Source organism: Bison bison, unplaced genomic scaffold (genome assembly GCF_000754665.1).
Source record: "Bison bison bison isolate TAMUID 2011002044 unplaced genomic scaffold, Bison_UMD1.0 scf7180017864044, whole genome shotgun sequence".
Lineage (NCBI taxonomy): Eukaryota > Metazoa > Chordata > Mammalia > Artiodactyla > Bovidae > Bison > Bison bison.
The window spans coordinates 34,003-50,232 of NW_011494616.1; the positions used below are offsets into that span (position 1 = coordinate 34,003).

General features: G+C 41.0%; 1 protein-coding gene across 1 annotated transcript; it reads left to right on the forward strand.

The window, feature by feature from the left end:
• The first annotated feature begins 4,378 nt into the window (after window positions 1-4,378).
• On the forward strand, window positions 4,379-15,288 carry TWISTNB (TWIST neighbor). The gene is made up of 4 exons (XM_010835588.1): window positions 4,379-4,645; window positions 10,547-10,688; window positions 12,950-13,158; window positions 14,624-15,288. The coding sequence occupies exons 1-4, from the start codon at window positions 4,404-4,406 to the stop codon at window positions 15,027-15,029; spliced, it is 999 nt and encodes a 332-aa protein (XP_010833890.1). The 5' UTR covers window positions 4,379-4,403; the 3' UTR covers window positions 15,030-15,288.
• The last annotated feature ends 942 nt before the right edge of the window (window positions 15,289-16,230 follow it).

The following is a 16,230-nucleotide window of genomic DNA, read 5'->3' on the forward strand; positions in this document are numbered from 1 at the left end:
GACCTGCCTCTTGAGAAACCTGTATGCAGGTCAGGAAGCAACAGTTAGAACTGGACATGGAACAACAGACTGCTTCCAAATAGGAAAAGGAGTAAGTCAAGGCTGTATATTGTCACCCTGCTTATTTAATTTATATGCAGAGGGCATCATGAGAAACATTGGGCTGGAAGAAGCACAAGCTGGAATCAAGATTGCCGGAAGAAATATCAATAACCTCAGATATGCAGATGACACAACCCTTATGGCAGAAAGTGAAGAGGCACTAAAGAGCCTCTTGACGAAAGTGAAAGAGGAGAGTGAAAAAGTTGGCTTAAAGCTCAACGTTGAGAAAACAAAGATCGTGGCATCTGGTCCCATCACTTCATGGGAAATAGATGGGGGAACAGTGGAAACAGTGTCAGACTTTATTTTTTTGGGCTCCAAAATCACTGCAGATGGTGATTTCAGCCATGAAATTAAAAGATGCTTACTCTTTGGAAGGAAAGTTATGACCAACCTAGACAGCATATTAAAAAGCAGAGACATTACTTTGCCAACAAAGGTCTGTCTAGTCAAGGCTATGTTTTTTCCAGTGGTCATATACGGATGTGAGAGTTAGACTGTGAAGAAAGCTGAGCACTGAAGAATTGATGCTTTTGAACTGTGGTGTTGGAGAAGACTCTTGAGCGTCCCTTGGACTGCAAGGAGATCCAACCAGTCTATCCTAAAGGAGATCAGTCCTGGATGTTCATTGGAAGGACTGATGCTGAGCCTGAAACTCCAATACTTTGGCCACTTCATGTGAAGAGTTGACTCATTGGAAAAGACCCTGATGCTAGGAAGGACTGGGGACAGGAGGAGAAGGGGATGACAGAGGATGAGATGGCTGGATGGCATCACTGACTGGATGCACATGAGTTTGGGTGAACTCAGGGAGTTGGTGATGGACAGGGAGGCCTGGCGTGCTGCGATTCATGGGGTTGCAAAGAGTCGGACATGACTGAGCAACTGAACTGAACTGAACTGTAATAACCAAAATCTTCAACAACAGGAGGGATCTCATGGTACTTGTTTTTTTTTTCTTCCCTGGGTATTGGGTAAGTCACTCCATGATGGTCATCGTTTACATGCAGGCTGAATCACTCTTTTATCCCTTGAAATCATGGCACATGTGGTTAGTGGCTAACAGTCAAAGCAGATGTAAGGCACTAAAAACTTAAAAAGTTTTCAAAGTCAAACAAGAAAATTGCCTTTAAAAATCCAAAGAGTTACAAAATTACTTCATATTTTACATTTGTGTAAAATCATTACCTGAGTTAGTTGATTTCAGGTAAGTTTTGTTTTAACTTAATTGTTCTGATGTCCAACTGTTTTTTTTGTTTGTTTGTTTGTTTTTGGTTGTTGTTATTGTTTCACTAAATTGTGTTTGGAAAAATTGTTTTTATTCATGTTTTATCATCTGCAGACAATCTAGATACATCTTCACTTCAAAGATAGGTTTTGACCAAATTGCTCTGGAATGCCCCCTAGGCATCAGGGGATTTTAAGGTTCTGCCAGGTTGAGAATACTGGACTACAGAGTCTAACACTGAGAGGCTACAGGGCTTTGCAGCAAAATCAAGGTAAAGGCAAGGTAATCATTTGTAAACGTAACATATTTACCATTGGGCTTTGGGAGCAGTTTTATCCCATTCTCATCTCATGCTAAATTTGGAGTCAGTTAAAAAGTACTAAAGAAAACGCTTTTTATTTACCTTATTTAAACCTTCTATAATGTCTATAGTACACTGATTTTACAAGTGGAAAACAGGTATAGAGAGATTAGGCATTTTCACAGTACCTAGGGCACATGGGAAGGTGTTATACTCATACCACTAATTGATATACATTTCTCTTGGCACTTAGGATCTAGGCATAAACATGTATTAGATGCATATTTCATCACTTAGACTGTAAGCTCTTCATCACCTGTTATTTTAATCATTCGTTTATGTATTTATACATTCATTCATGCATCGTGTCGACAAGAAATTAATAGTCAATCTAAGGAAGAAATGGAAAATTGTTTTCAGGCCAATTTGAGGTTTATAAACCTGGGGAAAGCTCTGAGTGTTGGGGCCAGTGTGAGGGAAGCAGGAGAGACTCCATACTGAATCGTGTCATGCGTCTTACAGACAGGATGTGAACTGGGCCTGAACCCTGCCCAGGAGAGAGGAAACTTGCTAGTGAAAACCAGGTCTCCTGGAGACTTCCTTCCCTGCAGATGGCAAAGGGAGATTGTAGTTGAGGTCAGGCTGCCCCTGTTAGATTCATCATGGAGACATCCCCCTTTGATGTATAATCATTGTTCCCCTCTCTTTAACCTTAATTGTTTGTTCTCCTAGCACCTACTTGTTGTAAAACTCAGTCCTATACAACAAAGAGGTTGCTAACAAGTAACAAGTCACGTGGGCAGGGTGGGGGTGTATAAAACTGGGCCCCTCAGAAACATCAGGGTCCTTGTTGGGAACTGATTCCCCTTGGACTCACTGGCGTAATAAACTGTACTCCACTGTGTTTTGCGACTCTGGATTCCGCAACATGAGGAGTGGTCTCCCTGTTGAGGGCAAAGCACAATTATATACTATACGTTTTTGAGACAAAGGGTTATACATCAAATGATGCATTGACAGTTTATACAGTCCAGATATGCGCTTTCAAAGTGAGTAGGGAGTCATCGTGGCCCCTTACAGGATTGCGGTGGAAGGTTATCTCCTAAAGAGGTCTGGTTACTGTGCAGGCACAATACACACTAAAGGAGAGGGGGGACCAGCAGACAAAATCCTTATGTTTAAATTTTTCTTGTCTTGCCAATAAAGTATGAATTTTCTTTCTTTTTTTTTTTTTTGAGTCATAACGGGCTGCAGTGGTGAACTAGACTGACATCAGGGTCCCAATCTTAGTGAGCTGGGGTCCGTGGAAGGCACAGGAGGAAGACCAGGCAATTAACATAAAATTAACATAAAACAAGAGCTTGAAGGCGGTAATTTACAAAGATGGAGAGCTACCTTATCTTTAGGTGGGGAAGAGAAATAGCGTGGTAGTTAACTATGCAGGGGGGTGGGGGTGGAGTGGGGTGGGGTATTGCTGTTTCCCTGGTGGCTCAGTGGTTAAGGAAATCTCCTGCCAATGCTGGCGACTCCAGTTGGATCCCTGGGTTGGGAAGTTGGGAAGATTCCCTGGAGAAGGGAATGGCAACCCACTCCAGTATTCTTGCCTGGGAAATCCCATGGAGAGAGGAGCCTGAAGGGCTACGGTCCATGCGGTTAGCAACACAACAAAAACAAAAAACTATGCAGAGGAAATGAATGTAAAATCTAAGCTGAAATTTCCCATATGAGAGAAGCTACCTTATTCTCAGATAGAAGGAGCAGCATCAGACTGAAGAGCAGGAGAGGAAGGGGCGGGGGGAGGATGAGAGAGGTAGTGGGGAGAGGCCGAGGTGGGTTGAAAGTGGGTCACTGAACATGGGTGTGGCTAGCTGAATGTGTAAAGCGAGGAGTGGGTAATGAAAATGCTGGGTGCAAATCATAAAATGGCTTGGTAATTTAATAGCCAGATTAAGGAGTTTGGGTTATCCTCTGGAAAACGAGGCGCCTGTGTGGGGCTTTAAATAAGGCAAGTCATGGTCATATTTGTGTTTCAGAGATCTGGTTAAACTTCTTGGCCATGAAAGTAAACTTCCACACGCAACTCTGTAGTTTTGGAAGCACGGACTGAGAGAAATGTCCGAATAGAGGGACGTTTCATCTTTGGGCCCCACAGGTGTTCGGGCTGATGTGATGTTTGGAGAGGCCAGAGAGGCCCAAGGATGACAGCTGGACAGAGCCCTTTGAAAAGAGGGGTATGTATTATTTCCCGAATTAGTGATTATAGAATGAGGAGAGAAACTGATCTGGAGAGAGACAGAGGGTTCGTTTTCAGAAGGGTTGCATTTGAGACATCTGGACTGTTTTTTAGGATTGGATTCTCTGCAAGAAATACATTCCATAAATATTTTTAAATTTATAATTGTACAGTCTAACCTTGTAAATCTACCAAACCGCCTCACTACTGGATATGATCAAAGTGTGAACCCCTATTAAATCTACACTCTAAATCTAGTAGGGGCGTTAGCTAAAACATAGGCTTGTGCTCCCTGAAGAGATGAAGTGATGGTTGGCTTTAGAGAATACTCAATCCTTAACCACAGGTTCCTAGCTTCACAGTGGTTCAAGTTGGGGGGAATGGTTTCCCCCTGCTGGTAAAAACTGAATACTGCAGCCCCAGGAGAGGAAACTTCCTAGGGGCGTGGTAGCTGGTGGATGACGTAAAAGGAGGCGTCCGGAGATAGGCGGTTATTGACTGCGTCATTAGTGCGCGCCGTGGGAAACCTAGCTAGCCGCATGGCTGCGGGTTGCTCAGTGGCTCCGCGGCCGAAGGCGGCCTCAGAAGGGCCGGCCGGCGTCTTGCCTTGCCTAGAATTGCCTACCTACGCGGCTGCTTGTGCGCTTGTGAATAGCCGCTACTCCTGCCTGGTGGCGGGGCCGCACCGGAGACACATCGCTCTGTCGCCGCGCTATCTTAACAAGAAGCGCACCGGTATTCGAGAACAGCTCAATGCAGAGCTCCTGCGCTATTCCGAGAGGTACTGGTCTCTTATATATTTTGTTACCAGGGCGGACATAATGTTAACGTTAATAATCTTAACGTTGCCTGCTGCTCCTTTGGGGCACGGGATGGGGCAACAGGGGGACGTTTAGTGGCAACAGAACGAGGTCTCACCAGCTGCCCCGAGTTTAGCCCCGGGGCATTCTGGAGTCGCAGTCCACCTCGGAAAGGTTTTGTTTTGATCCTTGTTCTTTCCCAGTGTTTTTTTCTCTTGGACCTGGTCAGGGATGAAGAAATACTATTAACCTTGTTTCCTTTTTAAGAATAGGAAAGCCTGTTGCTTTTGAAGTTGAAAAAAAAAAAAACAAAAACCTAGTGCATTTAAAGTAAGATATTGGAAAATGACTTGGGCAAAGTTTCTCAAGGGATCCTGAATCCTACATAGATTAAGGATTTAGAATTTACAGCTTCCTCCAGGCACGGGCACACACTTGCACTTGTGGGTCTATTTTGAATACTGGAGAACTGCGGAATAAAACCAAAGAAACAAACAAGACTCTTATTTCAGGAGCTATACGCGCTAGTAAAAGAGATGTAGGCCAGATAAATCCAATGAAATGTTAAAATCTGACAAATCTAAGTTATAGTCAAGAGTGGTGAATTGGATCTTCGGACCTTTGAGAACAACTTGATAGGAGGGTACTTCTGAGATAGTAGCATTCTGGGCAAAAAGAGTGGCATAAACAAACGGATACTGGTTGTGAAATAAAATATTTTGACCAGATAATTGTGGGCACTTTGTAACTCAAGTTTATATATCAGGAGAAAAACATTGGATACAGCTGAAAAGCTGGGCAGTTAGGGGTGGAATGGATCAGAGATGGGGTGGGGGATAATTCAGAGGATGTATTTTGTTCTTTCTTTCCTGCCTTTGCCAGGTGTTTTGGGTTTTTTGCTTGTTTTTCTGTTTGCTTAAGCCAGAAACCGGGTTACCACTTCATCCTCTGCTGCTGCTTGCTGCTGCTAAGTCGCTTCAGTCCTGTCCGACTCTGTGCGACCCCATAGACGGCAGCTCACTAGGCTCCTCTGTCCCTGGGATTCTCCAGGCAAGAATACTGGAGTGGGTTGCCATTTCCTTCTCCAGTGCATGAAAGTGAAAAGTGAAAGTGAAGTTGCTTAGTCATGCCTGACTCTTAGCGACCCCATGGACGGCAGCCTACCAGGCTCCTCCGTCCGTGGGATTTTCCAGGCAGGAGTACTGGAGTGGGTTGCCATTGCCTTCTCCGACTTCATCCTCTAGGTAGCCTTCAATTCAGAAAAGACTTGACACACTCTTGAGACAGTGGTATCTCTGGCATATAATCAGATTTGTAGTTTAAGAAACCACTTGATAGAGTTAGGTGGTGGTTTAAGGAGAGTGAGACAGTAAGCATGGAGAACATGTTTATAATTAAAAGACTGTAATAAAGTGTAGAGAAAACTGATGAGAGAGTTTGCATTTGGGAGACTTAAGGATATGTAAGGTAGTCATAAAATCTGGAAACATAAACAAATCTTTGATCTGTAACCAATTAATGGCTCCACTTGACAGGTTAGGGAAATAGGAGCCATTACCCCCAGAGAGATGAAGAGCTGATTGGATAATGATAATTTCTGTAACAGAATTGGCATAGTGTGACCCTGTGGCCTCAATTGCACTCTGAACAGATCTGAACTCCCCTCCTGACCCCATTATTTTTGGGGTGTGCTGAAAACTCCAGTTTATTCTGTGCAAAAGGGGTACCATAGATTAATAATGAGGGACAAAACATTTGAACATATCAGTAATTGTAATACTGATCAACCATTTATCATATATAGTTTGTTTCCAGACTTTGGGGCCATCTTGTACCATCAGAGAGGACCTGCCTCTCCATTTAAGAAATGAGGAAAGGAAAGAGTTGAGAATGGCTCTTACATTAGTCATCTCAGCAGCGCCCTATTTTGACAGATTGTCCACCTTTTTTTCCCCAGTGACAATTTTTTAAAAGATGATCACATTTCAGTTTTGAAAAATCTGCTTAGAGAAAGTAGTTTTCTAAAAATCACATTAAAATTTCTATCTTTGAGAGGTCATTAATGACAGCTCATGAGTTATTTGAAAATGGCAAATATGTTCCCTCCCAGTAGTTCCAGTTTATTAATTCAAAATGTCTCAAAGAACAAATGAACTACCAGTTTCCATGAAGAGTCAGTGTTTACTCAACTTTTTCAGTATAGGTGGTAGTTTAGTTGCTAAGTCATGTCTGACTCTTGTGACCCCATGGACTGTAGCCTGCCAGGTTCCTCTGTCCGTGGGATTCTCCAGGCAAGAATACTGGAGAGGGTTACCATTTCCTTCTCCATCTTCAGTACAGAGGCAACCTTTATTCTCATGTATAATATATAAAAGTCTTAAGCGTGCATGCAATCTACTGAGCCCTTAAACTTGATATGATTGTTCTCTCAATACCTCAAGTGAGGCTACCACTCTGCCTGGAAACATACTTAGGATGGTTTCAGAAAAGCAAAAGAGGAAAAGATATACTGTTGAGGTATTTGTCTCTCTGATGATTTTTACTATATTTTATGCAATGAGTTGTTTCCCAAAAACCCCAAGCCGTAGGTAGCAGTTCTGAACCCTGCAGAACTCCATTCGCTCTCTTGAAACATATTTTACTATTCTGAAATTAAACTTAAAGATAATATTGGATTGACCACAAGATTCATTTAAAAACCCAAACGAACCTTCTGGTCAACCCAGTAGTGATCTACCAACACAATAGGGGGGAAAAATTCATTTAGAACTCTAATACAATAAAATGTATTTCAGCAGCGTTCAAGCATGGCTACCCGGAAAGAATAAAGTAGTTAGATGCCTCCTGAAGCTATATCTTGAATCATTGTGAAAGTATTAGCTGCAAATATAGAGTGATGCCGGGGTTTTGAGTTGACAACTCACATCACATACAGTGTCTATGGTGGTAAAATGCTCTTCAGAAATCATGTAATTCTCAGTAAAGTGCCACACAAAACAATCTACTCTTGAATTTATATATTAGTTGTATTTCTGAAAATTTTAATTGATATTGAAACCATGCAAAGATCATTTTATGTTCATACGTACACACATTAAGTTAGGTACTATAATCCACTATTTATAAATATTTATAAAATGACGCTTGTCCGCTCATTTAAATCATGCAGATCCGGGGACAGTTTTCATTGCGTAGGGCTGTTTTTACCTGGCAGGATGTCTCCCATCCCTGGCTTCCACAGGTGTGACAACTATGATTTATCCCACAAACTCCCAAATGCCACCAACGGGACAGCAGTATCCCCCCACTGGAAACTGATTTGGGGAAACAAAGTTGATTTGGGTAAACAAAATCTTGTTTTTGTTTTTTAACTGATATGGCAGTTATTTTTAACCCCTCCTTGCTCTCTGTTTTCTGGGCCTCTAATATTGTCTTAGTGATGGTATAGTTCTGTTTAGGAAAGCTACATGCAGAAATTAGTTATTCAAAGAAAGGCTTTCTGGAGTAAATCTCAGTGTTTATGGATTTCCTAATTGGGTAATTAAGTTGCATTCTAGTGACTCCTGGCTGTTTTAAAACAACTGCTCCTAGGTATAAATTCTTTCTTTTATTCTGGGTGAACCATTCAAGAAGTTGGAGTTGACCAAAAATGTTCTCTGCTCTCAAAAGCCTAAGAGTCCTCTCTAGAATCCAAACACATAGGCAAAGATAAATAAGAACAGTGATAAGCTTTCTCAGGCTTCCCAGGTGGCTCTAGTGGCAAAGAACCCACCTGCCAATGCAGTAGACAGAGATGAAAGTTTGACCCCTGGGTCAGGACAGATGCCCTGGAGGAGTGTATGGCAACCCCCTGCAGTATTCTTGCCTGGAGAATCCCATGGACAGACTGTTGTAGGCCTGGTAGGCTACTGTCCATGGGGTCACGGAGTCCGACATGACTGAAGTGACTTGGCATGCACGCATTCCTCAGAGCCCTGTAGGAGTAGAGGCAGCATGGCTTCAGCTTTGCCTGGGAGTCAGGGAAGCTTGCTGAAACAGGTAATGGCTGTGGTGGTGAAGCCACCAGCTCAGCCTCCTTCAGTTCAGATTAGTCCTTCAGTCCTGTCTGACTCTTTGCAACCCCATGAATCGAGCACACCAGGCCTCCCTGTCCATCACCAACTCCCAGAGTTCACTCAAACTCACATCCATCGAGTCGGTGATGCCATCCAGCCATCTCATCCTCTGTCGTCCCCTTCTCCTCCTGCCCCCAATCCCTCCCAGCATCAGGGTCTTTTCCAGTGAGTCAACTCTTCGCATGAGGTGGCCAAAGTACTGGAGTTTCAGCTTTAGCATCAGTCCTTCCAAAGAACACCCAGGACTGATCTCCTTTAGAATGGACTGGTTGGATCTCCTTGCAGTCCAAGGGACTTCTCCAACACCACAGTTCAAAAGCATCAATTCTTCCGCACTCAGCTTTCTTCACAGTCCAACTCTCACATCCATACATGACCACAGGAAAAACCATAGCCTTGACTAGACGAACCTTTGTTGGCAAAGTAATGTCTCTGCTTTTGAATATGCTATCTAGGTTAGTTATAACTTTCCTTCCAAGGAGTAAGTGTCTTTTAATTTCATGGCTGCAGTCACCATCTGCAGTGATTTTGGAGCCCCCAAAAATAAAGTCTGACACTGTTTCCCCATCTATTTCCCATGAAGTGATGGGACCAGATGCCATGATCTTTGTTTTCTGAATGTTGAGTTTTAAGCCAAATTTTTCACTCTCCTCTTTCACTTTCATCAAGAGGCTTTTGAGTTCCTCTTCACTTTCTGCCATAAGGGTGGTGTCATCTGCATATCTGAGGTTATTGATATTTCTCCCGGCAGTCTTGATTCCAGCTTGTGTTTCTTCCAGCCCAGCATTTCTCATGATGTACTCTGCATATAAGTTAAATAAACAGGGTGACAATATACAGTCTTGACATACTCCTTTTCCGATTTGGAACCAGTCTGTTGTTCCATGTCCAGTTCTAACTGTTGCTTCCTGACCTGCATGCAAATTTCTCAAGAGGCAGATCAGGTGGTCTGGTATTCCCATCTCTTTCAGAATTTTCCACAGTTTATTGTGATCCACACAGTCAAAGGCTTTGGCAGTCTCCTTAATTAGTTATAATTTTTAATAACTTGGAAATGACATTTGGAAATAGTTGTTCAGTCCCTCAGTCATGTCAGACTCCCTGCGAGCCCATGGACTGCAGCACATCAGGCCTCCCTGTCTTTGGAAATAGTAGTTGCCCCCTAATCCTGACTGTCAAGCTACAGATTACAGCGTCAGAGTCAGTTCTCAAAAGCTAATATGAGTGTATTTCTTACTTCCTTACACTAGCCACAGTGGCAGTTCGGGGATTTTTCTCCCTCAAGTTATTGGCCTTAATATTCAGGGCTTCACTTGAATCCTAACACTTCTGCTACCTGCCATCTAGTACAGATACTCAGTGATGGTGGGTAATACCAAAATTGCCTTGATTCAGTAATAGTCACAGAACGACATTTTTCTTACTAAGTCTCATTTTTTACCTCTCATTCTAGCATAACTAGAATTCAAATGGATAGCAAATAGGGAAGAAGGATCAACTTATTGCTCTTGTATAATGGACATTTTGTTTCTGGGTATTCACCTTGAATAATTATTTTTAAGTTAACCATTATTTTGGAACCCTTGCGTGAAATTGAACCACTAAAGTTGTTACAGGCTAATCATATATTATTGTATATGTATATATTTTCACATGGGTGTGATTATATTAGGAGATGTATACTTTCTGGACTCGGAATCCGTATAATGGCCTAGTTGGAAAAGAGGATAAATAACATTTTCCTTTCCTTTTTTTTTTTTTTAATAGCCTTTTAGGTGTACCCATTGCTTATGATAACATCAAAGTAGTGGGTGAATTAGGAGATATTTATGATGATCAAGGACACATTCATCTTAACATTGAAGCAGATTTTGTTATTTTCTGCCCTGAACCAGGGCAAAAACTTATGGTATGTATCTTTTTTCCTATTGTTCTTTGTACAATTATTAAATTATGTAATTTGGAAAAATTTAAGAGACTGTACACTTTGGGATTTTACAAGGATTGTTATTTCAGGTAACTAAAAATCATTTTTAAAGAAAATTTTTCAGTTTAGGTTTTAAATTTTTATTGAAGTGTAGTTGATTTGCATTGTTCTGTTTCAAGTGGAAAGTGATTCAGTTTAGACGTGTGTATATATATTTTTCAATTTCTTTTCTGTTATAGATTATTACAAGATACTGAATATAGTTCCCTTTGCTACATAGTAGATCCTGGTTGTTATTCTGTTAATCCTAACCTCCTAATTTATCCCCTCTCCCCTTCCCCTTTGGTAACCATAAATTTGTCCTTTGTGAATCTATTTCTGTTTTATAAATAAGCTTATTTGTATCGTGTTTTTAAATTCCACATGTAAGTGATATCATATGTTTATCCGTTCTTCTCTGTCTCACTTAACTTCACGTAGGATGATAATCTCTAGGTCCAGGCATGTGGCTGTCAGTGGCATTTCATGGCTGAGTGATATTTCAGCATGTATCACACATCTTTATCCATTCATCTGTGGATGGACACTTCAGTTGCTTCCATGTCTTGGTTATTATGCTGCTGTGAACACTGGAAGCTTGTATCTTTTTCAAGTAGAGTTTTTGTCTTTCCTAGATAGATGCCCAGGAGTGGAATTGCTGGATCATGTGGGACTCTGTTTTTAATTTTTTAAGGAACCTGCATACTGTTCTCCATAGTGGTTGCACCAGTTTATATTCCCAGCGACAGGGTAGGAGGGTTCCCTTTTCTCCATGTCCTCTCCAGCATTTGTTGTTTGTGGACTTCTTGGTGAGGGCTGTTCTGATACCTGTGCAGTGACAGTCGCCTTGGCGTCTGCATTTTTCTAGTAGTAAGCCACGTTGAGCGTCTTTTCGTGGGCCTTTTGACATCTGTATGTCTATATATGTGCAACACTGTTTTAGGTTACTGGTCTTTTCATTTCAAAAGCATTGCTGCTATCTTGTATTGGTACTTTCCTCTAATTTATCATATTATACTCTCATACTTACTGCTTTCTAGATCCCACCAAAGAAACTTGGCTCCCTCTTGGTTGTGAAGATATTATTCTATACGATTCTAAAATTTTGATAGTTTTTCCTTTCCTCATTGAGTATTTAACTGATAAACTTTGTCTTTTACAGCAGTTTTAGAGGAAAATTGAATGAAAAGTATAGTGTTCTCATACACATCTCACTCTACCCACCCCCAAAAAACCACACATAATGTTTCTCTTATTATTGATAAGATGTGGTGCATTTTAATTGTTGAGCCAATACTGATACATTAAGTAAAGTCTGTGGTTTATAGTAGAGTTCACTGCTTCTGTTGTACCTTCTATGGGTTTTGACAAAGGTATAATGACATGAATCCAACATTATAGTATCCCTATGGAATAACTGGTCACTGCTCTAAAAATCCTGTGTGTTCTGCCTATTCGTTGCTCCCTCTCTCCCCTGGAAACCATGGCAACTACTTTTTTTTTTAATTGTCTGCATAGTTTTGCCTTTTCCAGAATATCATGTGGTGGAATCACAGAGTGTGGAACTTTTCCAGATTGGTCCCTTTACTTGGCACTGTATGTTTAAGGCTCCTCCATGTCTTTTTCTTGATGCTCATTTTCATTGCGGAATAACAGTCCCTTGTATAGATGTACCAGTTTGTACCGACCACCTGGAAGGTACCATTCTGGACTCCGGACTCCTTATGTTGACAGACAGGTTTTACTCTGTCACATGTGGAAGGAGGTGCTGATATTAAACCACATTGTGTATATATATGTTATTTATATTTCTGTAATTCAAAAGGTGATTTTTTAAAAAAGCTTCAGGTTTTCATTCATCTAGTTTATATTTGTTGATTCTTAAGGGAACAGGAAACTTGGAAATTTTAATTTTAACCTTAAAATCATATAGAATGTATTGTTATTTTACTTTTAAAGCTTCTAATAGCGTTATGATTTAGTTAAAATAGCATGCTCAAGGTGAGCTTTCTAAAACATTCTAGCGTTCCTACATTGATATTTTAGTGTAACGTGTGGCAAGCTTTAAATGAAGATCAGCTTTTTTGGTGTCACATCGTACCATTATTTTGGTGTGTTCTCTGAAGATCAGTTTAAAGACTGTAAGGTTCATTTCATCTTTTTGGCGCTCTTCTTGATGTAATACTCATTTTTCCTCTTCTCAGGGCACAGTGAATAAAGTGTCCTCGAGCCACATTGGCTGCTTGGTTCATGGGTGCTTCAACGCCTCCATCCCTAAACCTGAGCAGATGCCAGCTGACCAGTGGCAGACGCTACAGATAAACGTGGGTGATGAACTGGAATTTGAAGTATTTCGTTTAGACTCAGATGCTGCTGGAGTATTCTGCATTCGGGGAAAACTAAGTATCGCTAGGTCAGTTCCTAAGCACATTATTACCATTTTGATACTTAATCATTTCTACTTAATTCTAAATTTAGGAAACCTAAGTCCCTCTTTTAAAAGTTAATTTATTAGACTATTTGTACTTCCAAACCACAGAGTCAATGTAAATATGAATCTTAAGTATTATGACAGTGCATTGAATATTCTAAAGCTTTGCATCTCAGTGGTCTACATCGTAATAATTCAGTTTTTCAAAGTCTTGTCATGTTGTTGTTAATGTTAACATTAACAACTAGTATGTTGCTAATCAAAGTTAATCCTTGAACTCGGGACTACTAGAAGCGTAATTTTATTAACATAACCATTAGTGTTTTGTGTTTACCCAGTTGAAACAAAAATTATTTGATTATTGTCATTATACCAGGTAGATCATTTAATTTTTGTATTTTTCTTGTTTGGAATTCTTTTAGGAAATACTCTGATCCTGACCCTGGTTTTATGGCAGGGCCTGGTTGAGGGGTCATACTTCCTCTGTTATCAAGGCAGAATCTAGAAAAAGTTGCTAAGAAATGAGAATATGGGTTAAAGTTTTAGAGCAACTGTCCAACAGAACTTTCTGTAATGATAGAAGTGTGCTGTGTGCGTGCAGAATAGTAGCCTCACTCTTGAGGAATTGAAATGTGTGACTAGTATGTCACTGAGGAAGTGGGTTTTTAACGTTACCTTATTGAAATTACTTAAATTTAAATAGTTCTATGTGGCTATTGCTAATTCAAGGGACAGCAGTTCTATAGAGAGCTACTTCACTGATCTTTGTTTTTATTAGAGCTTTGCAGCATCATACTGCTTCGTGTGTGCTCACTCAGTCGTGTCGACTCTTTGCAACCCCACAGACTTGGCCCATGAAACTCCTCTGTCCGTGGGGTTCTCCAGGCAAGAATCCTGGAGTGGGCTGCTAGGCCCTCCTCCAGGGGAGCTTCCCGACCCGGGGATCAAATCTAGGTCCCTTACGGCCTCCTGCGTTGGCAGGCGGAGTCTTTACAACTAGTGCCGCCTGGGAAGCTAATACGGCTTCAGCAGTTTCAGAAAAACAATGGAACAAGGATTGGGAGAGTAGATGGGGAACTCCAACATTTTGATAAATACCAGAAGTATGTTTTCTTCCTATCAGATGTTACTGGTTTGGCTAATAAAGCTGAATGGTGATGTTTAGGGTTCAGCATTTTCTGAACCATATTAAAATTCAGAAACCCTGTTTTGACAAAACTTTTATGTCATTTTTAATGTGTGAAACAGTCTGGGAAAAATACTCAGGAAACAAAAAATTTAACATTTCTAAGACTGTCAATGTTCTGGGAGATAATCTGTGTCACAGTCGTGTTATTTTGTACTGCTGTCATAATTTAGAAAGACCTTACCATGTTGGAATATTCTTGATCTTACTTTGTTCTTTTATTTTTGCTTAATGGCCTATAAATGTTTTTAATTCTTACAGTTTACAAACCAAGTGCTCCGCAGTTCCTGAAGAAGCACCAGAAACTGGCGCTGATGAACCTGTCGAAAAACCTCCCAAGAAGAAAAAGAAAAAGAAGAAAGACCGAGAGCCATGTGAAGTGGAAGGCGGTGCCACAGAGCCGGAAGACTTTGCAGAAGTTGCCACGAAGGACGAGGCAGACCTGCACGTCAGTAACAGTGTGAATGGCCTCTGGGAGGAAGAGCCGAAGAAGAAGAAGAAGAAGAAGAAGCAGCAGGAACATCAGGACCAAGAGCCTGTTTTCCAAGGCAGTGACTCCAGTGGTTATCAAAGTGACCATACAAAGAAAAAAAAGAAACGAAAGAGTGAGGAGGCTGAGTTTACGCCACTTGTGGAACGCGCACCTAAAAAGAAAAGGGAGAAGTAACTTTCTTTTGTGCGTTTTAAACAGGATTTGGTTTTTTAAAGATTTATACACAGTAGATGACGAAAGTTTAAATTAAGAAATGTTTTGTATTGCAGTATTTTGCATAACAGGGAACGTTTTGATTAGTTGAGTTTTTGGTACTAAAATTAATGTGGAAAATACCAGTATTATTAAAGTGCCACTTACTGTATACAGAATAGAAAGGTAAGAACTGCCTTCATTCTTCCAGGGGATGTGTTCTAAATAAAATGGTTTCCACAGGCCTGAGACTAACAAAAGGACTTCTGTAATACAGTGACATAATGTATATCATACAGAACTAGTTTTGAGCTTGGGGGGTGGTGGTTACAGGTTTTAAATTTAGGCATAATGTTACATGCCATGCCATTAGGCTGTGTTTAAAATTTAAGTCATTTACCAGTTTAGGTTTTTTGTTTGTTTTAATCATGGCCACTGCAGTAGTTTTGTTGTTTACCTTGGGATGGTTTGTCAGAGGTATTTCTGAAGTTTTCAGAGCTCTTTAGAAACTGCGCTCTTTAGAACCTAGCCCTCCCTGTGCATCATGAGTTAGGAAACAGTGCTGACTGTTCTTTCCTCCTCTGCATGTGTGGTGTTTTCTTTTCTCTCTCAGTCTCAACCATTCTGCTTTTGTTGTGTGTTGGAGGAAGAGTCTGATGAAGACAGGAAAAGGTGATTCTGACTAGTGGGGAATTTCCCTATTTTTAGTAACTGAGTTAAGCTACTAGAAACTATTATGAAAACAGTTACACACTGCTTTCCCTGAGAAAATGTGGAATATGTCTTAACTATTGGAAGACACTGAAGAATGAACTGACCAGCGAGTTCGGCCTGATAATCAGTGCAAGGTTGTGTCCATCCATTCAACAGAATTCCGTGTATTTGTGTCACACGTGGTAGACCGTCACTCATAATGGCAGACAAGGCAGAAATGTTCCTCCCTCACGGAGCGCCGCTGGAGAAGCGGGTGCGCACACACGACGCAAGAAAGACAGAGAATGGCTGATCCTGAAAGTTCTAAAAAGGAAAGGCAGGTTCTCTTTCCCCACTGCTGTGATGCATGGCAGCCCGTCAGTTGCCATTTATCTCATGTCAGACGCAGTACTGCCCTTACAGTTCACTGTCTGCACCGACAGAAGATGGAATGGGAGGGTCGTTCATGGTGTGAGTTTGTAAACAGGTG